We start from the raw sequence: 25158 nt of genomic DNA, 5'->3' as shown, positions 1-25158 counted from the left end.
TCTCTGACTGCAAAGAATTACTCCAGCACAGGGCATGGGGAGCCAACAATGCTGAAAATTCAGGGCAGAACACTCTGTGAAGAGGAGCAGGAAGAGTTCTTAAACAGGCCCCACACCTTCACCTCGTTCAGAGCCTTCAAGACCACCACCACCACCGACACCCATCTCTGCACAGCTGCTCTGCTCCTCTGCTCCCTCAGCCCAGAGGGATGGCCTGAATGGCTTTAGGCTGAGGACAGAGAGAAATGCAAGGTTTTCCTTACCAGAACATAGTCTGACCACTTCTCCCGCGCAGCACGCAGGGCAGCCTGCCTCAGCTTCATCACGTGTGTGAAACGGGAACTCGGCCAATGCTTCGGTCCCATTTCTTCTGGGTAAGACCTAGCAAAGAAAGCAGTCAAAAAAGCACAGACATCTTGCATTCTTTGCAAAGAAAACAGCATCAGAGTCGCCTCGGGCAATTTGTGAGAGGAAAAAAGAGTGGAAGAGTGCTTCTGAGGGAAAATGGCTCCAAATTTCATGCTGGCACATGTAGAGCACACAGCACTTCCTAACAACGAAGGAGCCACAAGCACAACAGAAGGATCCCATCAGGCCCAGAGCATCAGGTCCAAAAGCAAAAACCTTCGTAACAGGGATTGAAGGAAATTGTGGGACACGTCCCTGTGCAAGGTGATGCCGTTCTCTGGCTCAGAACTTGCTGAGTAGCTGACAGCAGGGACAGAGCTTTGGTGGAAGCAATGGGAAGATGCTGTGATTTCTATATTCTCTCGCACATAAAGAAGGACAATCTCACGTGCTCTACCAAAACAGTCCCAATGGGGCAGACCCCACAAAGAAAAACCACATGCATGTTGACTGAATGCATCTCCTGGTTGGAGAGCAGGAAAGCACCTAGGGAACGCAGGCTATGCTTCCAAGAGCCAGCCCCTGCTGCAGCACTCACTGTGGGTCTTCCATTGGCCTCCACTCCACGTCATGGTAGAGGTTCTGCACGTTCTTCAGCCACTCCCTAAGGATTGCAGTGGTGTTATCAACGTTGTGGTCAGTGGCCACCCTGGAAAATAAGAGCACGAAGCCTGGTTCATACAAGATTTAGGCACCAGGAGCAGTGTCTGCCTGTTTGGCCCAGGATGGTGCCATGAAGGTTGGGCTCCAGTTCCTTCGCATATCCTAGCTGGTACATGAGTTGCTCTAGGCAGAACTATTTTTTTTTTTTTTACAGGCAATCTGACTAAGCTGTGGGCACCCCTGTTCAGTGCAGGGGAGTTGGACTAGATGCCCCTTAAAGGTCTCCTCCAACTTGTATGCTCAGAGCCTTGTGACAGCCCTTGGGTTGCATGTGACCAAGCTGATGCTCTTCCCAGCTGCTTCTCTCCAGCACAGAGGCCTGGGAGTGAGACCTCAGTCCAGCTGCTCACAGAGCTGTGATTGATCCCACAGCACATTCCCTTAAGCTGAAGGGCTGCTCACTGCTCCTGGCCAGAAGGCAAAGCACTGCCCCACAGAAGGACACATCCTGCACCACCACAGCTCTGGAAGCTCCGCTGAAAACTGGCATTCCCTTCCTATTCCTTCGGGAGTACAAACACAGGGTTAAATTTAACAAAAAGAATCATCAGAAGAACACAATCACTCAGGGACAGGAAGCCTATTTGTTGAACGCCAATTCCTGTTTATTAAAACAAAAAATAAGGAAAGCAGCAAGCAAATGGATGTTGGTTTCCTGCTCTTAATATCTGCTCTTGCTCTGTGTAGTAGAGCAGCGTTGGTGTCAGCCATGATGTTGGGATTGCTTTTGACCAAGCTCCTCATCAGACCCCGCAGCAAACCTACATGGCATGGATGTTGAGCAAGACAAAAACTGCTGCTTGCTGCTGAGCAAAACAGATTAAATCAGGCTGCTCTGTGAATTGCAAACACTTTTCAGGTCACCCACCCAAACCCCATTTCAGCAGACTCGCTCAGACCTCCCTCAACCATGCATTTCATTGGTCTTGTTCCACTTCCCTCCTACGCTCCAGCTGCGCAGGCACTGAGCAACAGCTCCAACATTCCTCAGATACCACAGAGAACCGTGAAAATGGCTTTTTGTGAAAATGGCTTTTTGTTCGTGGCCATCCCTGAAGCCACAGCAAGGGGCTCCTGCCACACAGCAGGACCACGCCACTATCAGGCGTCACACAAACCCAGCAGAGACAACGGGCCATCCTGAAGAAGGTTGGAGCCCAGCTTACACCATGCTCTTTGCCATGGCTAAGCTGGTCCCACTGAGCAGGCTCTCCCAACAAGTCCACAAGACCATCCCTGGAAGTATACAAGAAACGTGTAGACGTGGTACTTATGGACATGGTCAGTGGGCAATATTGGTGGCAGGCAGACAGTTGGACTAGATGATCTTAGAGGTCTTTTCCAACCTTCCATGATTCTGAGAGCTGACAGCCTCCGGCCAGAAGTCGGGCATGGGAATGGGAACCTGGAGGCATCTCTCCATCTGTCCACAAGGACACTGCTGAAAGGAAAATGCCATTTTACTGCCCAGGCTGTAACAGTGGTGTTATGTGGAAGGTAAATTCACAGCCCAGTAGAGCCTTTGGAAGACATCAGTGAGCCAAAGCTCTGGCACAAACAAAGGACTGCTGCCTCCAGGACTATCCACCCAGCAGCATTTCTGAGCCCAAAGTGCTCAAAGGCAACACAACTTGTCAATTTGTCACGCCCTGGATGAAACATGCCCTATGACTAGTAGTTTGGCAAATCATTGTTTTTTCCAACTTTAAGCCTAAAAAAAAACAAACAAAAAACTCACATACAAAGAAACCAACAGTACAACAATTATCACTATTAGTTTTGAGACAATTCACATTTCACATCAAGAGAAATTAGCACTGCTATTGGAATACCTGTACCATTGCAGCCCACTTACTTCCCCAGAAGAAATAGCAACTACAGTGCTTGCAACATCACTGGATGGAAAAAACACAGGCAAATACTTTTTTTAAATTATTATTTTAAATGATTACAAAGAAAACAGGCAAATAAAAATATGAGCAGAACTTCCCAACTTCCCATTGGCAACAACAGCTTCTCAAGACATAAGAGGCTCAACAGGATATTCTGCTATAACCACTGCTGGTGTAACACATGATCCACAGGACCTGAAGTGGCTGGACATTACTGTTAAGGCTTCAGTGCTCTTACTGGATGGACAGACCCATTGGACCCTGAATGTTCTGAATCCATTTGGAAGATGCTAAGCCATCTCTGCTGCAGCAACTACCACTACCAATGGCTTGTTGTCCACTTTGCACACATCCCCAGTTCTGGAAAACTGGCTTTCCTTTCAGTGGGTGAAGATAGTCAGGAAAGGTTGAGACAATCCTCACCATCCTCATGGCTGTCTGCCGTGACTCGGTCACATCTTCCTTGTGTCAAAGTGGGCTAAAAGCCAGACGTGGGATTGCAGACGTGGCCTAACAACTGCCTAGCAAAAGAAGAAACCCTTCCCCAACCTCCTGGTTGAGTTTCTGCTCAGCATGCCCAGGCTGCAGCTGGCCTTTGCTACCAACATAGCTCACAGACCCCAAAGTCTCTTCAGCCAAGACCTTGCTCCCCCCAGCCTGCATCATTGCAAAGGGGTTCTTCCATGAAGAATTTCAAGAGATTTCTTGCACACAACTAAATTCAAGGCCAACATATCTGCCTGCAACTATTAGCTGTTGTAGATTTAAAAACTGAATTTCTCTAAAGAGGTATAGGATACACCGATGACTTTTGCACTACAACACGCAAAATCATAGCAACATTAAGGTTGGAAAAGACATCTATGATCACCAAGTCCAACTCCGGCCCATCCCACCATGCCACTGCCCACATCACCATGGCTCTCCAACACCTCAGGGATGGTGACCCCACCACCTCCCTGGCAGCCTGTGCCAGTGCCTCACTGCTCTTTCGGAGAAGAAACTTTTCCTAATATTCAGACATGTGCTCCAGACCTCTCACAGCTCCGTGCCTTTCTCTGGACACGCTCCAGCCTCAATGTCTTTCTTGCAGTGAGGGGCCCACAACTGAATCCGGCACTCGATGTGCAGCCCCACCGGTGCTGGGCACAGAGGGACGAGCACCTCCGGCTCCTGCTGGCTGCACTGTTTGATATTTGGACCCGTCTCCTGCCGACTTTACAACCTAAAGCCTGTGTGACTTAACCAGGAAAGACTGGTGGAATGCAAGAAAAAAAATCCATCTCTTGCTCTGCAGAACAAGAAAAGGGTAATAAAAGTAGAACAGACCTCCAGATGAACGCCCAGTTACATGGCAGCTTTTTTCACTCAGACCTAAATCCATTTCCAATAAATAGAAGTGAAATTAAAAAAAAAAGTTTGAGTGAGAACGTTCACATAGGGGGTTACGTGGGCACGACTACAACCACTCCAGTATTTACTCTGGCCTTTAGCAGCACTCTTAGCACAGACACAAGTCCTCATTGTCCACACTGAGCAAAGTAACCCCCTCCCAAAAAACTCAAGCACCGTGAATAGTGGAAAATTAAGCAAAATGTTGAGCTCCCACTGCTTTAATTAAGTAACACGTGAGCAGCAGCACAAGGCAAACCACATTTCATGGAGCACTTGTATTTTTAACCTGACATCTCCACACTCCATGTTTGCAAAAGGCAGTTAATGTGGGCTCTGATGGCTCTCCTCTTTTCATCCCCAAAAGAAAGAAGAAAAAAAAAAATCCTCTTTTTCATTTCTTCACAGCCCAGCCTGCCCTCCCCAGCTATTTACAGGTTATTTATAGCTCAGGCACTAGGTTAGAGGAGGTTTAATTATTGCCATTTTTTACCCTTCGTCATTGCTGTAGGAAAAGTACTACAGGACAAACCCCAGTGCTGTGTGCCTCTGGCTGCTCAGCAGTCCAGCTCACGCTGCAGCACCACTTGTGGGAAACCCCAAGGCCATAGACCTGCACTAATCTTCCTACTGAATTTAACGTTTCCAACCGTCTCCATTAGCAAACAGCAGCAAATACTTCATGATCGAGGTCTGCAGAGCGCAGAGCTGCTGGGCTGCAAATGCCGGAGCTGTAAGAGGGATCCCTTTCCTTCTTGGCCACGTTCTGAGCGCTGCAAGATGTGAGGGTGTGGGGTTCTTCCCCCACTGCAGTGTACTGTAATACAGCAGAATGACCTGGGCTGCTGAATGCAGCTGGTGCCAAGCCATCCGCTCCAGTGGGAGCCAACCTGAGGCACCTGGGTGGGAAGCAAGATGGGTGACAGTGGTCAGGATGCTGACAGTCAGGGATGCAATGAGAATGACATACAGCAAAGAGGACGTCTGTTGCTGTAGTTGGCCACGTGCCCTCTACCCCAGGGACTCAGCCAGAGAACAGCCCAAAGCCAACGGAAAGCCTGTTAGATCCCTCTTAACAGCTGGAATAGAAACAAAAATCGAGCGTTGGCCATCTTCCAAAGGAGAGAACAGCCATAAAGCACTCAGAGAGAAGTTACGCAGCAAAGCAAATGGCAGCAGAGGTCCCCCCTGTTAGGTGCAGACCACTGCACGCCTTGTGCATGCTGTGTTCCACCAGCTGTGCTAGCAGAGGTGCCCAAACCCTCCAGCTGGGCCAGAACCTATCCTTTTGAGAGGATCATCTGCTCTCGAAGCTGGGCTCTCTGTGTTCCTGATAGCTTCTGTCCCTGACCCACGGGGAAATAACTAGGAATTCAAACCCCAGAGCACGAGATGAACATGTCACTACGCCCAGCCCCACACATTGCTAACTCTGCAACCAGAGCACTATACACAAATTTAACACCCTAAGCTCAGCTAAAGAATGCATAGTTAAGGAAGACAGCAAGAGACTTTGTAAGACTTCAGTCCCCTTCAGTTGTTAGGATTTGGAGGCAGAGCCTACCACTGCCCCTGGCCAACCCTGCTTCTCAGGGCAGGCTGAGCACACAGCCCCCAGTGCCCAGCAGCCCACTGACTGGTGGCTGTGCTTATTCTGGCCACGAGTTCAGCCCTGTCAAAAATAACTGACAAAATAAGATCTGCAGCAGAGCCCTAATGTGAGTCAAATACAAACTTGAACTTGGATTTCCCAAAACAAGCAGTAAATAAAGTAACAGGGAGAGTCATCTCTCCCTGCCTTTTTGTTTGAACACTGCCAGACTTAGAGAACCAATTCCAAAACACCAAAACCAACTAACTGGCAATTTCCACTGTGAGCCAGAGATGAATTACCCTGCACAGGGAACAGTGCAGCTGAGAGAGATGGGAAGAGAAGACACGGATCCTACATGGCAGAGAAATGCTCCGCTGCCTTGCAGACTTCATTTATGCACTCTGGACCATCAGCTGTGCCCTGCAGCCACTGGCCTGTGAAGGACACCTCCAGTCCCACAGGTATCTGTGGGATCAGGCAGCAATATACGGTCAGACCCACCAAGCCAGCTCACACAGTGCAGCTCAGACGTTGAACAGATGTCAACTCTTCTTGCCACCGTGTACTCTGCACAATTACACTCGCAACACCTCATCAGTAAGGTCCCAGCGTTCAGGCTCACATTCAGAGAACTGTTTAAGTATTTAATCACGCTGCTAGGAGTCGAACTGAGTCAGACCTTTTTGGCTTTGCAGCAACCCACCATATATCCCGGGGTTTTTTCCTTAATTCAGGACGGGCTTTTGGGAGTATCTTGTTTTTCGGGGTGGGATTTTGTTGCTGTTGATTTGTTAGCAGGTCTGGTGGTTTTTCCCACATTAGCTGCGTCCCTCCCAGCAGGGGTGGTGGGAGCCCCAGCAGCAGCGTGGAGGCACAGGAGCAGCACGGCTCCCGGCCTGGGCAACTGTACAAGAGAAGGACCTCACAGTACAGGAATGCAACAAATGTCTCCTCTCATTCCCCTTGCCCTTCAGCCACTCATGGATAGCAGATTTTGCTGGCAGCAGCAGCAATTTAACAACATCCAGCAACCTTCCAAACCTAAGTAAGGGAATGACTCACAGATGTATATAAATGTACACATAAAAACACAGCAGGGTTTCTCTTTGTGCGCTAACCAAGAAATCTCCCAGACGTTCCTGGCTTCCAACCCAGAGTAATGCAACACCGGGGAGGGGGGACACTCCAGTATATGCAGAAAGAAGAGATGAAGTTCCTGGAGACTGACCTCAGAAACACAGCTTCCCAGCACACTAATGATGGCTGGAGGATGCAGCAGCAATGCATCAAGCCATCAAGCTGCTGCTATTAGCACAGGGCCGTGCCCAGCAGGCACAAACACAGAAGTCTCCAGAAGACACAACAGAGGAATCAACATCTGCCCAGTAAAGCCATCGGAGCGGGGCAGCTCATAGCTTCACCACACAGCCAAAATTCCACACCTCCCCAGCTTCTGTAGTAGGGAAATTCTCACTCCAGTGCAAAGCAGGCTCTGCCCCTTCCATCCCAAGGCCCCTCTTTGTCTTGCTCGAGTTCTTTCCATCATCGTCCCAGTGCAGACAGAGCCTTCAAACATACAACAACACACCACACCTGGCCTCACAAGTATTCCCAAGCAGACTTGGCTTGAAGGGAACAACTTCCATAAAGAAAGCCCAGGGAGTTTCCTAAGCATAGGATCAGGACTGTGGCTGGCCTATGGGAGGGCTCAAACAAGGAATTAGTTGCAACAGTACCCCAATTTCTGAAGGGGTAGCTTGTTCCTACCCATACTAATTGAAACACCAGCTAATGCAGTTCAAAGTTAATTATAGTGCGCAAACCACTGGGAAGGAATGCTGATGTTTAGAAATATTCTTGGTACTGGTAACAAAAATCTGACAGATTTTGAAAGCCAGGATCTAAAGCTGCATGGTTCCAGTGATTTTTCAATGAGCACATTGAGTACAGGCCCATAGCACGTTACCAAAGGTCCCCAAAATAGGGACACATAGTAAGCTCTCCACCTCCTTGCCAGCCTCCTGCAGGCTGCCTTGACCTCAGCACAAAGCCTCAGCTCAGGGACCCCTGATGCCTGGAGCAGGAGGGACAGGCAGACCCAAGTCAGCCCATCCAGTGCTTTACTTTTTATAGTTGCAAATAAAAAAACTCTTTTGAGTTATTTGTTCTTGTTGGCCCACATTGAACAACGTAAGAAAACAGGAAACAAACTGAATATTCTATTTCAGGCTTCTAATTAGGAGGAATTAGAGCAGCAGTAAGAAATGCACAAAGCTAATCCTGGAGCAGAGGCAAATTCAGTCTTCACCAGCCGAGAATCTGCTCCGTGAACTGGAAATGGCAGGATGTTATGGGACATAATGACTGATCCCTTCATGTGAAAACTTTGCCCAAATGCAGCACTAGAGACTGTTCTCAAAGGTTTTCAGCCAATTTTTTTAGGCCACAGTAAATAGGAGCGCAGCGATTTGCGTCTCAAACCAGAACAAGATCACAAAAGGATGTAAGCGTAGTTAGAGTGTTCTCCAAGATGAAACTCAAATTTAAAATATAGTTTGGTTAAGAGATCTTAAGAAAAGGCACATAGGAACCATGAGAGAAACTTAAGAAAAGGCTAACGGGAGCAGGGAGCAATCATCCCCATGTCTCAGCTCTGGTGGGGCTGTACATCAGTGCTGTGTTCACATCTGGGCCCCTCACTGCACGAAAGACACTGAGGCCCTGGATCATGTCCAGAGAAGGGCACGGAGCTGTGTGGGGTCTGGAGCACAACGTGATGGGGAGCAGCTGAGGGAATGTGATGAGGCACCGTGGAGAAGAGGAGCTCAGGGGAGATTTCATTGCTTTGCAACTGCCTGAAAGGAGGCTGTGGCGAGGTGGGGTCGGCCTCTGCTCCTGGGTAACAGCGATAGCATGAGAGGTGATGGCATCAAGTTGAGCTGGCGAAGGTTCAAGTTGGATATCAGGAAAAATTTCCTTCCAGAAGAAGCAGTGAGGCATTGGAATGGGCTGCACAGGGAGGTGATGGGGTCACTGTCCCTGGAGCTGTTCAGGAACCGCAGAGATGTGGCACTGAGGGACACGGACAGTTGGCGTGGTGGGGTGGGCAGGGGTTGGATTTGATCTGAGAGGTCTTGTCCAACCTTAATGATTCTACAGTTCTATAACTGGCTTTTCCTACAAGCAAAGCAGCAATGGAAACTTAACTATTCTGAAAGATTTTACCTCTAGAAAGAGAGAGAAAAATGTTTAGAAGGGTGAGAGATGCTCGGAGTTGAGCAATCAATGGCATTTCATATTTTTCATCAGTGGGAGACTCAGTGGAACCTCTAACCTCTATGTACATGTAATGCAAGCACTGCTGAAACGCACAGGAAATTTCTTTCACCTTCAGTGAGCTTCAGCTCACAGCTCACTGGCCTTCTGCCACCTCAAGGAAGTCATTCCATAGTTTACATTTCTCTCTTTTTTTTTTTTTTTTCCCCAAAGTTGTACAACTTTCCTCCCAGTGCAGAGCACAAGTAATGAAAGTAAGTCACTTCTACACATCAGAACGTCTTAGGCCTGCTTTCATTTTCAACTCAGACTTTCTCCTGTTGAAAGCACAGATATAAGCACAATGCAACCCAGCTGCTGGAGGCAAAGGGGAGCTGGAGCTGCACAGTGTACCCTTAGCACTCTCAGCACCCTGCAGGCTTCCTACCACGCAGTCAGTTGGAGGGCAAGAAGCACATCCCAGCAAGAATAAAGGGAAGAGCCATCAGGCAAATGTGATGATGACAGCACCAGATGCTCCTGGAGTGATGGATGCACTGTCCTTGCCATCCGGTCATCTTTTAGCCTGGTTTCAACAAACCAAGCCTGCTCTGCAGCTGAGCACCTATTGGTCTTTCAACAAAATCCCAACGGAGATAAGGCAACACCAACTGCCTCCCCAGCACAGCATGTGAAGCCAGCTCAGCAGCTGGAGCACCAGCCAGACCCTGCCTCTCCAGCGGACCCAGAAAATTTGCTGCAGGCTGAGTAGCACTGTTAGTGGGAAAACTGCACAGAGTTCACCTCCAACAAGTTGTTGCTTGCCTACATACTCAGGTGCAGAGAGACATGACAAAGAAATCTCTACAGGAAAGCTTCCTTTCTGGGAAAGGTAGCACAAATGCTGAGACACCTTCCAGTTCAGCAAGTCTGGAGGACTTTAAGTACACACTTGCTGTGCAGCAGCCTGCAAAATACCACCTCTTTAGACTTTTGGATAGCAGTCGTGGCGCTGTGTACTAAACCTGCACAGCTGAATGGAAAAGCTGCCCTGCAACCTGTCTCAACTCCTGGGAGGGTTTCTGCAAGCAACAGCTGTGCAGAGCTGGACAAAGCCATGACACGTGTGCCCCATGGGTGGCACAGCCTGCCCTGCAAGGTGAGAGCAAACTTGCTCCCTCTCCCTCTGCCATATGGCTCACACCAACTGCCAAGTTAAAAGGTTTGGATCTCAACAGAGAGCTTGCCTTGCATAAGCATTCCCAGCACTTACATTAAGATCAGTTTTCTCCCATTGCTTATGCACATGGATTTCTTTCCACTCCAGCAATCTGCGATGCTCCCACTAGGAGTGGATAATACAAAATAAAAAGACAAACTTAAGCCCAGGCAGGAAGGGAAAACCTTCCCTGATGCTCAGAGCAGATCGGGCAGATCGGGTGAGTGCATTTTACCAGGTGTTAGACTTAAAAAACAGGAACAGCCAAAGTCAGCAGGATGTTTTCAAAGGAACTCAACCTCAGAATGGCTGTAGAGCAGCAGCTTTCATACTGTGATCAGTAGACACCTGGAAATTATTTCCTATGTGTTTGTGAAAGGTAAGTCACAAGAAAAGCACATCTAGTGTAGGTCCAGGTTTGCTATGCAGGGGCCCACGTTCTCACAGGAAAAGTGTGTTGGGTTTGCGTTCAGCCCACAGAACACCATTTCCCTTTTGCTTACCCTGGAAGTGCCAATCTCAATACACCCATCAGACCCGCTGCCCACATCTGCATCTCTGTAATGCAATCCCCAGTACAACCTAAGCAGGCAGCAACAGCAATCTGTGCCTCTAGAAACTCCTAACTTCTGACACCACACCACCACAAGCCTATTCTTAGTGCCAGGCACCCAGATTAATGCTGGCATGGGCACATGGTAAACACTTTCCTGCTGGCTGCCTACAGGCAAACAAGGCAAGTGCGGAGAATACAAAACCCCAGATTCAGTGCAGAGAAATAAAGTCAGAAACCAATTTCTCAGCTGCTTCTTCCAAAGGTATCCAAGGTGCCTGCATCAGCTCTGCTGCTGGAGGAGGCTGAAAGCACAGCTTAGAGGATGGCCATGGAGCACACGCTGCTCCTGGGCAGCTGCCTGCCAGATGGAGAGGAAATGAGAGCAGCTGAGGGGTGCAGGCCAGGGCAATCTGCCTTCACAGTAAGGCACGTGTGCTGCCTCTGCAGTCTGTGGTACGTTGCAAAGGAGCATACAGTAAAGGTACTGCAAGGAAACTAAAAATAAATCAAACATCCAACACAGCTCCAACTCATTGGTTCCGTCTCCACATGGTAAGACAGAGAATGGCTGCACAGCTTTCCTCTCTGCTGCAGGGGCTTTATCCAGTCCCTGCTTCCAGGCACTCCACTGGCTCCAGAGGGCTCAGACCTCTGCCACGTCTTCACTGCCCTGTTCAGCTACGTCTGATGCTCAGGATCTGATTTTCCCTCTGTGCTCATCTCTTGTACGGAGAGTAGACCTTCCTGTTCACAACCTAGTCGCCACCACCACCCAGCCATAAAGAGCTCCTACAATCAGTCAGCCAGGGCACTTTGTTCCTATAACACCACAGACAGGCAGAATCAAAGCACCATCTCTCCCTGTGAACGTACAAGATAATGTTGACCATACGCAGCACCTGGTGACATGCAGACTGCAGACTCTGAGCAAACAAAAGCACGGTGGGTTTTATCATCTTCTCACTTGGCACAGGCTTTGCCAACTTTTGGTCTCATCAACATTAAGCTTGCAGTCATGACTAAGTTATTTTGGGCTGACGGTTTGCTGAAGCCAGCATGGAACCTAAAATTTGGTAGTTCTGGCCTAACTTACTTTCTTAAGTAGCCAGTTACACTGGGAAACTGAGCTGCTCTGAACTGCATGGAACAGTGCAGGGCTTCAAAATAAATGGATTATGTCATATTTGCTGGCAAATGGCTAACAACCTTGTATATGTAATTAAGGAAGAAATTCAAAAAACAACTGCTACAGCCAAGCTGGAAAAAAAATATTCAGCCTTGGCATGTGAAATAGTTTTGCTGGTTGCCACCTGTAACATCATCTGCCAATTTCAGATGAAGAAACAGCTGGGAAGGTGATACCTCCTATACTGAGAGGCTTTGAATACGGAAACAAGCCAACCAACCTACCTACCTAAACATGAAGTAGTCAACCTATCAGTTCAAATTTCTCTGGGAGACAGATTTTAGAGCTTCCCCACTGAGATGGCTGGGTGTCCCCATCCTGGTGGTGCACCAGGAAACCCAGCATCACGGAGGCCCCAAAAAACACAACAAAGGCCTCTGTGCACTGCACTCAGCAGCTCTATCGTTCTGTTTTGCAGAGAGGGAAACAAAAGCAAAGAGATTAATGGATTTTCACAGGTCACAGAAGAGGAGTGGGTGTCAGGCTGGGAACGATAAACCATGCCTACCCTCCCTTCCGGGATATACGCCGAAATAAACTACAAACGTTCCGCTGCTGCAGGGCTGTTTACTTAACACGTTCACAGAGTATTTGTCACACTTTGGTAGATCTGCAGCCATGGCAATCTCTAGAGCAACTTTTTCTTCCATGTGGCTTTCGGGAAGCTCTCAAAAGCTCAAAGGCAAAGCCTCCCTTTCTGCTCAGGTGCCTTCATCAAAGAAAAGAGCTGCAGTTCTGGGTCTACTTTTCAAAGCAGTGAAGCACTTGTACTTCAGAAAAAAAAACACATCTCCAGGATCAGACATACCTGCACACATTTAAGAAACAAGTGGATGAAATCTAAGAGCAGCTCCTCTGAATTAGTGCAATAAAACCAACAACTTCATCACATAACAGCTATGTGTAAGCAAAGCACTTTAAAATTCCAAGTACTCTGGGGCAGCTAAAACTTCTGAGCCCAGGATCTCTTTCATTTGTCAGCTCTTATTTTGCTCACACGTGCAGGAATCCACGGGGCCTCCCCTCTGAAGGAGGCCCAGGCACACATGCATGACACGTGGCTACTGCTTTGCAAACACACATACCATGCGATGGGTTTCTGAGTCAGAACATATTTTATCTGGGGAAAGAATGACTGCTCTCAAACTGATGGAAAAACAGTGGTACACTGATGGCTGGCTTAATAAAAAATGGAGAAAGACACAAACCAAGTTCTCAGCATTTCCCTAATCTTGCACATTAAAAGGGATGCAGAGTAATGCCAAAAAAAGCTGTGCCTTTCTCATTGCCAGCTGAGGAAATGGGATTGTTAAGTGGCATTTAAACAAACCGTGGGATCACTACCACAGAAACATTAAGGCTGGAAAAGACCACTAAGGTCACCTAGTCCAACCATCAAACCATCACCACCGTGCCCCTCAGTGCCACGACACTACATGGAGCTCCACCGCTCTCACTGCGGGTCTGTCCCCTGCATGCTTCCAGGGAACTTCATGGAGAGCCAAGCAAACATGGTAAATGCACATGGAGAAAAGCACGCATGCCTCATTTCTCTAAATTCATTAATCCTTAATCCTGACCACAGAAGCAGTTTGAGAATAACTTTTCCTTCATCACAGAGATGTAAATAAAGGAAATGAGCACTTAGTAGCAAGCGAGAGATTGCTGAGATTAAGTTTACTGGACAACTGGAAGTTCCATAGTGCAAACGTTTATTTTGCAGAGCATGGTTTCCATCTGTGCCACCTCCAGGGGGACAGACTCACAGCACTACCACAGTCGTTGCCTGTGAACAAACTGCAAAGACACGGCTGAGCCAAAGCTTCATGCTGTCAGCGTGAGACTCCCCCACACACCCCCAGGACCCAGCAGTTCCAACAGGGACACGTGCTGGCCCAAAGCCCTTGCTCGTGGCACGATGCTCATCCAGCAGCATTCTTCCACCTGGGTGGGAGGATGGCTCCAGGGTATCCAGTAGATATTTAACCTACGATATGCCATGGGCAAAAAATCACTCACTGTCACTATTTCAGCATTGCCACTCAAGACAGTTTTATGTTTGGTTGTTTTTCTTTTTTCCCCTCCTGACTTTCATCTGAAAATGGCTTAGGATCTTTAGCTGATGCCTTTCACGTAAGCCACCAAAAGCTGCATTTGAAACCCACACGATGCGATGTGCCATATCCTCTGCACGCCGGTTGTGATGGGTCGTACAAGCAAGTGGCCACCAGGGGGATTTCTGAAATCGGTGATACAGAACCAATCGCTGATTTTCTTCATGGAAAAACTGAGCAACAAAGTCTGTCTCAGAGGAAACATCGTTCTGGTCTCTCCTAAACATCTGCCAGCTCCTCGCTCAGCCGCTGCCTGGCAGGACCAAAGAGCAGATAACAGGGTGAGCTGTCACGCTTGCTGAGGATCTTCTCAGTTGCAGCCCTCGTTTCTCAGGCTCCAGTTGTTACCCAAGGCAGAGAGCAGAGACCTCGCAGACCGTTGCACCAGGAACATTTGTGCTAAAGCATTCCACTGACTTATTCAGACCATGTAACCTGATATAAGATCTAACAAGCTGAAATCTCAGTGTTTTGGCTCCCTATTCGGTTTCTCCCAAATACGTTCCTAACTTCCATGCCAGAGCTCGAAGTGCTCTGTAGCTCCATCTGTGCTGTCAGTTCAGGAGACCTAGAGGAAATAAATCTTTCTTGATTCAGTAGATCTGGAAGAAATACGTCTCCCAGAGCAGAAAAAGCTGCAGTTTGGGTCTACACGCTGCGGTCTCACAGCTACGTGCCTAAAAGCTGTCATGAGCAGATGTTTTTCTTTATCAGCAGGCTGCCCCATAAGCACAGTAAGCAGCTTGGCCACGCACCCTGCAGCAGCACCAGGAGCTGGGCAGTCAGGCAGGAGTTCAGCTGCAACACCAAACTCCTTTTCCCTTTGAGTTCCCACTCTGCTGGAGAAGGAAAAAGTAATTGAGAGAGACTTGAACTACATTCTCCCCCAGCAAGCCTCCTCTGTGGTACACCTGTACCCACATATACAGGATATTGGGGAAATTTCTTCTCTGAACAAGTGGCAATACACTGGAACGGGCTGCCCAGGAGGCGGTGGGGTCACCATCCCCAGAGGTGCTCCTGAGCCATGGAGATGAAGCACTGAAGGATGTGGTCAGTGGGCTTGGTGATCTAAAGATCTTTTCCAACTTTACCAATTTTATGATTGCATATGAAGATAGGCTGGTCCAAAAAGACAGGTTGTGGTGCTCGTACTGGAACCCCTCTGATAGCAGTCTGATGCTCACTCTCTGAGAGCTTCCTTCAAGGCTCAGGTATGAGGCAAAAAATCCTGGCAGCAGCCTTAGTTTGTGGGAAGAAGTCAGAGCAGAGTTCTGCCAGCAGACAGCTATGAGCTCACCAGTCTGAAATAACAACTCATTGACAAGACTTTGTGGAAGCAACAACTGACTTGTTTGTGTGAGAAATAAGGATGGGGGGAGGGAAAGAAAAGAGCGCGTATGCTAGGAGTCATTAAATGTGTAACACGAGCCCACTCTGTGGCTTAAAATGGTAATTTATACTTAAATCCTGATTTGCACTCATAATAAATTAAGCGAAAATATTTGAAAGCAGTGACATTTTCATATTCCAGTCACATACACAGCACTCATTTCAGATTGTTTTGAAAAATAAGCGTAACCAATGGCTCCATCAGCAAGTGCTGAAGGAAGAAAATATTTGAAGAGGCAGAAGACCCAAAAGCAGTTATTACTCTCCAGTAACTTATTTAGAAGAACCTGAGGAGGCTCCTCCAGAATCCTGAAGCCAGTCATCTATGACAACTAAACAGCAGCCTCCTACTGAAGAAGCCATGTATCATCTGGAACACACTGCATCCAGAAGCTGCTTTGGGCCATGAGATTTACTTGACAGTCAATAAGATTGATTTCAAAACCTGAAGGCTAACCTCCAGCCATGGTAAAGAGGTCCCTCGTTTATGCCCAAGCAGAACGCACATCCACCCACCCATGCAAGAAACCTCTTAACTCTGGAGAAGCAGCAGAATCCAGCAGAGACTTGAGTGCCAGAACTTTCACATCCCCTAGCCATTACTAGAAGTAATGGATAAACTGTACCAGAACGGAGAATACAAGGATTGTGCTCCTGCTGACCACACACTCCTTTCCAAACCCAAATTCAATAAGGCTTGCTACAACCTTAAAACTCTCCATTCTTCCATCATAAACCTAATTCTCAGAGCTACTCCGAATCCTACTTGTACAAGAGACCGAACTCTAACATGAGATAGAACAAAAGGCATCAACCCCAAATGGCACCTACCTCCTCCCCAACCTGACCTTCCCAGCTATACCCAGTGAGCCAATACCACTTTAACACCAAACACACTGCTGCTATCACCAAGGGCCTCTCATCACCTACAGCTGTGACTTCTTGGGCCTTTCCCTCCCAAGTGCTAAATGGGGTCTCAACTCCAACCCCTTCCGATCGCTGCAGTTGAACTACAATGGAACCACCACAGCCTTTTAGGCCACCTTTCCAGCCAACTCTAGACAAGAATTAGGAACAGAAGGCCTGTATTTCATTCTTCCTTATAGACGCCAGAACTCCTTCTAACCTCCCAGCATGTAGAAATGAGACCCAGCAAGGCTTCTGTTTGTGTCTGGGAAGACAACACAAGCCTTGGCCCCAGCAGTGCCATTCCCACCCTGGCCCTCCATCCCCCAGCACAGAGGGGCTCTGGGGCACCAGCTATTTGAGTGCACTGACCTGTGCACAGAACTGCTGTGCCTTTCGCTTCCTTTCACAGCATTTGTGTCATTGTCTTTGCACATTACAGTGTCAGGCTACGGGAACAGAACTAATCATTTAAGAAGCATTTTTGAGAGCAAACGCACATTCTGCACTAATCCTCAAGGGGAATTCATAGCATTAATACACATCTCAGTGCCGAATCTCCCACGTAGGGTACATACAGCAAAACCTTGGGGCCCTGGGATCTCACACCAGGCTCCTGGGACACTGCTAGCTCACCACACCAGCCCAAGCCCTGAGCGTGCCCCTCCAGGGGCTGTTTCTGCTGCAGCGTTTATTCGTCTTCCCGCACAGCACTGCAGCTGGGAGACGGATCTCCCCCCAAAAGTCACTTCCCTGCTGGCAGGCAGTGGGAGGAGGCAGCCAAGGACCACACTCCAGCGCTCATCAGGGAAACAGCTCACAGCTACAGCCAGAGTCAGTGCAGCTGAGGTCAGCAACCCGCACCTGTGCTCCTCAGCTCTGCACCAAACAGTTAAAATAATACAGTGGCTCCTCTCCAAAGAGTTTTTAATCTCAACTGGATGCATTCGTTTATTTTTGATGCAGAAGTGGCATAACATCCCAGCATCCCTCTGTAAGTGCTGATAATTAAGGGAGGGAGAAGAGCTCTGCTGCTGCATCAGTAACATCAGCAGAACTTTGCATTTCACGTTCCTCTGTGACTCTCAATGCAATGAGAGGAACAAAGGACTTCTCACTGCTCCTTTCTCCAAAACCCAAGCTGATGTTGTCCCAGGGCCCTGCCATGAGGCTCCTTCTGGCCATCGGTCAGACTGTGGGAGCTCTGATTTGTTTGGTTGAAGTCTCCTGGGGTATAATACATGGCTTTGAATCAACGAACAAGCAAATAAATAAATAAATAAATAAATAAATAATAAATAAAAAAATAATAAAAAAAAAAATCAGCATTTGCATTTGGCAGAGTTACACATTCAACTTCCACGTCATAATTAGCAGATCAAAGCACGAGCGCTGGAAAACAGCCTTTTCTCCTCCAGTTTTCTTAAGTACCTTCTAAGGACACAGATGCCTGAAAACACTGAGGAAATAACACAAGCTGCAGCTTTAAATTCCTGGGCTGCTCCCAGAGGCACGGTGCTGTTATCTCATTTGGGAACAGCTGCTGAGCAAGCAGCCACACTGAGGTTCTGCTATGCCACCAGCAGACAGCCACCTGCTGTCAGCTCCCACACACCCACAGCTCACACCACCTCAGCTGCCAGTGGGCAAAAGTCAGACCAGAGCAGAGCCACACGTTGCCTTGCCCTGCTGTGGGATCAAAGAGGAAAAAACAAGCAAGCAGTCCTTTCCAAACGAAGGGGGAAGCCTGCAGCCTGGCTGAAAATATGCATAAATGAAAATCTTATTTTTCCGCCTCAGAGAAAAACCAATCCCTGCTGGAGCCGAAGCCTTTCAACACTGATGTGAAAGAGCTTATGTGAGCCCAGCTGCAGCATTTGGGCTCCCCTACCTAAGCCCTAGGGAGCAGGTGGGACGGTTTCAAGTTTAATGCATTTTTTGGCCAAGATCAGGATCTGCTTTTGCTTAGGAAGAGATGTGCTATTCCTACCAGCACATACAGGCAACAAGAGTTCACAGTGAGCAACCTGTTCATTTCCACGTGTCACAACACAGGGACAAGAGGGGTAACACCGAAGCTGACACCTTCAGCAGTGCCAGTATTTGAAAAGACCCTGGAAAAGAACGTGGCTTTGGCAAAACATGCTAAATGCCCCAAATAACATTCTGATTTTTTGTTCTGTTTTCCCCGTTACATGTTAATAAGTGGGGAAGATATGTTAACCACGTAAAAAACAGAACATCACTCCTGAACAAGGACTTATTTCTCAGCTTTTTGTTTGTCTCAAATAAATGCTCACCCCTCTCAAAGGAACTGCACCAGCACAGCTCAAGCCCTCCTTACTCAGTCTCCGATACAACGTTAAGCCATTTGTTTATGTCTGTTATTATTTCTTCCTCTAGCCTGAAATCTTGATGCATGTGGGCCCCATTAGCTCTAATCCACCTTTGAAGATGAAGCTAAAAACGTCATCAGCCTAAGCTATGCTTCATTAAAATAAAGGAAATTAAATGCACTCCGATAGGTTGGAATAACACAAAGCCTGAGCTGTCACCCCAAGGAAGGACATTCCAGGTGCCAACACAAGCAGCCCCCTGTGCTCATCACAGCCCTGTCCCCACCCCACAGCTCACACATCCCTCTTGGGATGCCCCACAGCACTGCCAGCAATGGGCAGCTCCCCATGTTCTGCACACCATGTGTACCTCTGCTCTATTTTTACAGCATCCCGACCCCGAACATGAAGACTTTCAGTCTCAGAGGACTCAGATAAACAGCTGCAGGTGTTGCAGTGCTTTATGTAAAAGATGAGGAATGCCCTTCAACCCACAGCTCAGTATGCACACTGCAGCCAGCCAGGCAGGATACTGTGCCCCATAATTTGCTCCCTCTGTCCCCTGGGATCCTGGGCAGGAACAGACAGAGGATTCTTTGAGGTCTTCTCATCCCTACTTTGTACTTAATAAATATCAAATCAATCCTGAAAATTAGTTCTCCTTGACGTCTGAAAGCATCCCAAAGCTTTTAGGAAGAAATAACATTTGACAACACCCTCTCTCCCACGTTGTTTCTTTGTAACAGCAGAGTATCATACTGTAATCTCCTCTCTACATAAAAAAGCAGCATCACAAGGCACCTAGCAGGCCATTCCTAAGAAGGAGACAAATGGACAACAGGGTACAGCCATCTCAGATGGCAGCAGTCCAAATAAATGGTTGCATTTTGAAAGATATGAAACACACAGAATTACACAAAACAATTTAAAACACGCCCCGCAACATATAACATTAACTAGTTCCAGAGAGTGCTTACGTATTTTCACAGTATGATCACTCCCCAAGCACTCATTATGAAAGACCCCAATATTCACACTCTTGTCTAGTGAACCCTAATACAAGACATGAGGCATGATGCTCTCCAACACAACAAAAGAGGCATCAGATCTGGCAATTTAAGAGCACAGCAGGCAAAGAGAAAAAGAGAAACTGCTGCTACCCAGCAAATGTTTGCCATCTCGCAGCCGATGCTTAAACTTTACCATTGCTCTGCAGTGCTGTGAGGAGTTCAGCTGCAGCAGAGCAGTTTAAGCCTTGCTGTGCAGACCTCAGTTAGGCACAGCCGTAATTTCGGCTTCCCATCAAATGTTTCTGCTGGAGGACTTCATGATGTCATTCCCTAAGTTTGCCAAGGCCTGGATGAGCGAGGCAGACCCAAAGGACAAAGTTACTGTGGATATTGGGATGGGATCATCATTCAGCCTTCCACAATTTTCCATTTCTTACACATATTTACAGCACCGAAGTGTAAAAATGGCCTCAGTAAGGAAGAAGAATCAAGAAACGTCAATTAAGAATACTGTCTCTGGTCCTAAACAAGTCAAAACTCTCGTGTAGGTTACCCAGCCTTTCTTCCCAGTTTTCCCAGCTAGGAAGTAAAGTATTTCACCCCTAGACTTTCTCCTGATGTTGTTACTTCAGTGCAAGGCCTCTGGAGGTCAGATTAGCACAGGATGTTGCACAACACGTTAGTCACTGGACTCACAGCTCCAAGGCTGCGCAGGTCCCATCCCACTCCACGTAAGTCTGTGATGAGAGCCGGCAGCCTCAGCACTCCCAACCAAGTGATGCTGGCTGCGAAGGTAGATGTGACCTTGTCGCACCAACAGAAGCAAACCTGAAAGCCGATGCTTCCCAGGGAGACCTAACACCCACCAAGGTTTCCAGTGGCTTCCGCATCTTACCAGCAAGTCTTCTCATATGGAATTTCTCACATTTAAAAGTAAACTGCTGCAGAATAAGAAGACACTTAGATATGGTATCATGAGCTAGCTGTAGACTAATGATGTGTAATTATGAAAGTTATCATTATTACACTGATCTCATCAGCTTCTAATTTTGGCTACACTCGCTCTTTGGAGTCCAAGCCACTCTCTCCCTGGAGCAGCATTACAGCATCCCCAGTGACCCAACACCCAACCTTCCACCCCCACCCCCCAGCTCACATTACCATTTCTGAAGCACAAGGACACTCCATCCTGCAGGACGGGCTCAGGCTTTCAACAGTAACCCAATTCCCGCTGATCAGTGCCAACTCATTTACACAGGTACTTAATCCCCGGGGTGCTAAAAGATGAGACAGCAAACAGCCCCTCGCTAACAGGCACTTAAAGGTGAAATTACAGGCAGCTTTCCCTGCTGCACCGACACCTCATCTGAGCATAAGGGAAGTGTAAGCCAGAGCAATAACTGCTGAATACATAAACGTTTACTCTGCTCACTCCAGCCAAGATGGTCCTTATCTATCATAGAATGGCTTGGGCTGGAAGGGACCCCAAGGATTGTCAAGTTCCAACCCCCTGTCACAAGCAGGACCACCAACCTCCAGATCTGGTACTAGCCCAGGTTGTCCAGAGCCCTATCCAACCTGGCCTTGAACACCTCCAGGGATGGAGCATCCACAGCCTGTAATTGAATGGATTTCTTTCAAAGAAATAAACCCATCTCTACACTTGTTCAGAACAAGAAAAACAGCCCCCAAAGTGGCCAGGGTTATTGCAGGCAAGGGTCCATTCCCAACAGGCCTCCCAATTCCTGGAGGGGGAAGGAAGGAAGCGTTTAACTGCAAGGACCCGGGTTGCAGCATGCCAGCTGGCCTCCAACCAAGCAGCCTGCTCAATTCATTAGGGCGTATGCAGCCAGCAAGTCCTTCCCAGGCTGCTCACCACCACCACAAATCAGCATTAGGACCAAGGGGAAGAACGGAGTACAAGGCTGCCTGGGGTACAGATTGTTAGGGACCAGACTAAGGAGGACTGGCACGTACTGACAGAAAATTCCATGTCTGCTTCAAACTCATTCCTCATCTTCTGACCCATCTTTGCTGTCACTCAAAACTTCCACCCCAGAAATCTGAGGAATCCACTGCTGAATTTAAGCCCTCAAGCAATACAGAGCCCATATGGAAGTTAAAGAGACGATACGTGTTTGTAATTTGCATTCTGAAGATCTACATTTGGGTACTTCTGAATGCTGACTTACTCAAGAAGCTTTTAAGTACAAGACGAGTGGCAGCAAAGGAATGCGACAGCCACCACTCCGCTGCCACTGAGCCCAAAGGCACAGCACAGGGACATGGGACATCCTGGAATTCAGCCACGGAAAGCACTCGCTCAGCTACGGAGGCTCGTGATCACAGAGGTCTTTTCCAACCTATGTTATATTTCATTTATCATTTCTTCTCAGTGGGTCTCCTCTCAGGGAGCTCTTCACGTCCCAGTGTCCCCAAACCCACTGAGGAACTGCTACCTCTGCAGGTGCTGCTTCTCTGGAGCAGCTCCCAGGGCTGCAGTGCCTTTTCAACTGCCGTGACATTTAGGCATTCTTGTTTTGAAAAGCTTGCCATTTTCAGCACAAGTTTTTCCAGGCTATCCATGCCTTGTGTCTGCACACAGTCCTCTTAAGAGTACCACCCCACTTGTTATGGAAACTTTGGCACATTTTTAAGTTATCTTGGGTCATAATCTCATCAACAATCCACACAAACACTTTTACACTGCAGAGACAATAAGCCAATTAAGCATAATGCAAGAAATACATTAAAAAAAAAAATCGTAGAGGCAACCAGTGCTCTGCAGGACTTTGAAGAAACCAAAAACAAACCTTTATTCTGCACTTTTACAGCAAGAAGCATGCCAAGCTCTGCTCTGACCAACAGGTCCACACCTACAGCTCCTGTTGCATCCCACAAACACTGAGCGAGCACACCTTGCTCCAACACAGGTGTGCAGAGGCCTGATGGCATCTACTCACACAGAATCGTTACGGTTGGAGAAGACCTCTAAGACCCCCAAGGCCAACCCCAGCCCACCCCACCAGGTCCCTCAGTGCCATGTCTCCACGGTTCTTGAACAGGCACGGTGACTCCACCAGCTCCTTGGGCAGCCTGTGCCAGCACCTCCTTGCTCTTTCTGAGAGCCTATCTCACGGGATGCGATCCAGAACAGCAGAACTCCTACACACTGGAAGGCACGGCACACACCCACTGCACCCACACCGTGGCTGGGGGCTGCGGGGTCGAAGCAATATCCCACACACCGGGATACTTTCAGCAACCAGGAGCGGGGGCTCAGCAAGCTGCGGGTCAGGCCTTACATCTCCTTTCCCACGCGTACCAACGCGTATTTAAGGCAGGTCCCGTCGCTCTCACCACTGACATCTAGATAAGAGATTTTTTTTTCCCCTCCGCAGACAGAGGCAGCCCCCATCGGCTCCGACCCTCCGCCCGCCGCACACCCGCGCTCCCAGATCCACGCGGGCAGGCATCCCCCAGCGGACAGCCCATATCAGTGCCCCTTCTCGGCGCCCACCCGCAGCGAGCAGCCGGGAGGCACAGCGCCCGACCCGCTCCTCCTCACCGCGTTCTGCGGCATCGGAGCGGCGCTCAGCCAGCGCGTTGCCCGGCTTCGCTCCATCCCCATCGCCGCAGCACCGCGCGGCCCCGGCTCCTTACCAGAGCGCGATCCTGCTCTTGGGGTAGCGCAGCCTCTCCACGCAGCCGAGGAAGTGCGGCAGCGCACTGGCCGCGTTGCGGGCGATGATGGCCAGCAGCACGGTGGGCTTGCGCAGAGCCGACTCCGGCAGGGGCTGCGGCTGCAGCTCGGGGCTCGGCGGCGGCGGCGGCTCGGGGGGCAGGCTGGCCCCGCAGCCGCCCAGCAGGAGCGAGAAGAGGAGGAGGAGAACGGGACGGGGGGCGCGGGGCGCTGCGCACGCAGCCATGATGGGCGCGGGGCGGCGATGCGGGGCCGCGGGGAGGGGCGGCGGCGGCCCGGAGCCCCGCAGCCGGCCCTGTGGGCAGCGCGGCTCCCCCGGCTCCGCTCGGCGCGGCTCGGCCCGCCCCCACGGGCTGCGAGGCGGGGCCGGCGGCGGGCGGGCAGGCAGGTGGAGGCGGGGGGGTCCGCGCTACGCCTCGCGTGGCTTCCGCGCACCTGCGGGGCTGCTGAGGAATAGCCCAGTAGCTAAGCTGAGCCTCCCCTGGCACGGCTGGGTGCCACCGCCTCTCACCCTTCCGCTGTTAGCTGCGGGCAGAGGCCGGCCCCCGCATCACCGCAGCCTCCTTTCAGGCAGCGGGAGAGTGATGAGGTCTCCCCTGAGCTCCTATCGCAACTCCTGTAAAGGGTCTCCGGAGACACTGCAATGGGAGAACCTTCTGCAGTCCGTAAGCATCCACTGGAACAAAGGAGGACGCATTCCTTGTGTTTGCCCTTCATGACATCTTTCTAATTGTCCCTCTAGAACGATACATTAATGAGGCTTTCCTTTCACGCTCAGTTTGCCACACATCACTGTGTTGCTCAGCTTCATTAACCACACAGAAGGAACAGCGCTGGCATCCACACAAAGGGATTCGGGTCCCACAGGAGCCAGGCACACACGGTGCTGCTGCAGCCCTGGGACCCTCAGTGTGGAGGAACTGGGGACCAGTGCTGCTGTGCGACACGCAGAGCTGGCACCCAGCTCTTCCCAGCACACTGAGCCACGGCAGCTCCAGCTGGGCCATAGCACCCTGTGTTGTTTCATAAGCCAGGACCCACGCTTGGAGATTCATGATCCTTTGAAGTCCCTTCCAACCCTGGCCATTCTGTGTGATTCTGTGATTCTGTGGACGTTAGGAAATACTGCTTTTCTGAAAGCGTGGTCAGTTGCTGGAATGGGCTGCCCAGGGAGGTAGTGGAATCACTGACCCTGGAGGTGTTCAAAGAATTTTTAGATGCTGTGTTGAGGGACAGGGTTTAGTGAGAACTATTGGTGATAGGTGGACGGTTGGACTGGACGATCTTGGAGGTCTTTTCCAACCTTGGTGATTCTATGGTTCTATGCTTCACTCTCACATACACAGGGACCAAACCCACCCCATTCAGCTGTGCATTTCTTGCAAGGCCCTGTGTTGATCTGAGCATCCCCAGCTCAGTCCAGGTGTTTCCCCTAAGCAGTGCTGCCATCCGGCTGCTCCCAGGTCTGCCTTGTGTGCACCCTCAGCAAGCTTGCTGATGGTGCCAAGCTGAGTGGTGCAGTCAGTGCAACA

At 49.3% G+C, this 25158-nt stretch overlaps 1 protein-coding gene across 1 annotated transcript in view; it reads right to left on the bottom strand.

Annotated features, from left to right (window-relative positions):
• The window catches only part of COLGALT2 (collagen beta(1-O)galactosyltransferase 2), a 33947-nt gene extending 9966 nt beyond the window's left edge, over positions 1-23981 (bottom strand). Inside the window, exons 1-3 of the mRNA XM_010715838.3 lie at positions 23587-23981; positions 947-1057; positions 264-381 (exon numbers count right to left, since the gene is read on the bottom strand). Coding sequence (XP_010714140.2) covers positions 264-381; positions 947-1057; positions 23587-23852 — 495 coding nt within the window. The 5' untranslated portion in view covers positions 23853-23981. The remainder of the gene's footprint in view (positions 1-263; positions 382-946; positions 1058-23586) is intronic.
• Positions 23982-25158: the final 1177 nt, after the last annotated feature.

This window comes from Meleagris gallopavo, chromosome 10, assembly GCF_905368555.1.
Source record: "Meleagris gallopavo chromosome 10, MGAL_WU_HG_1.1, whole genome shotgun sequence".
NCBI lineage: Eukaryota > Metazoa > Chordata > Aves > Galliformes > Phasianidae > Meleagris > Meleagris gallopavo.
Note: the sequence above shows the minus strand (reverse complement) of the source record. Positions and strands in the feature narration are given on the sequence as shown.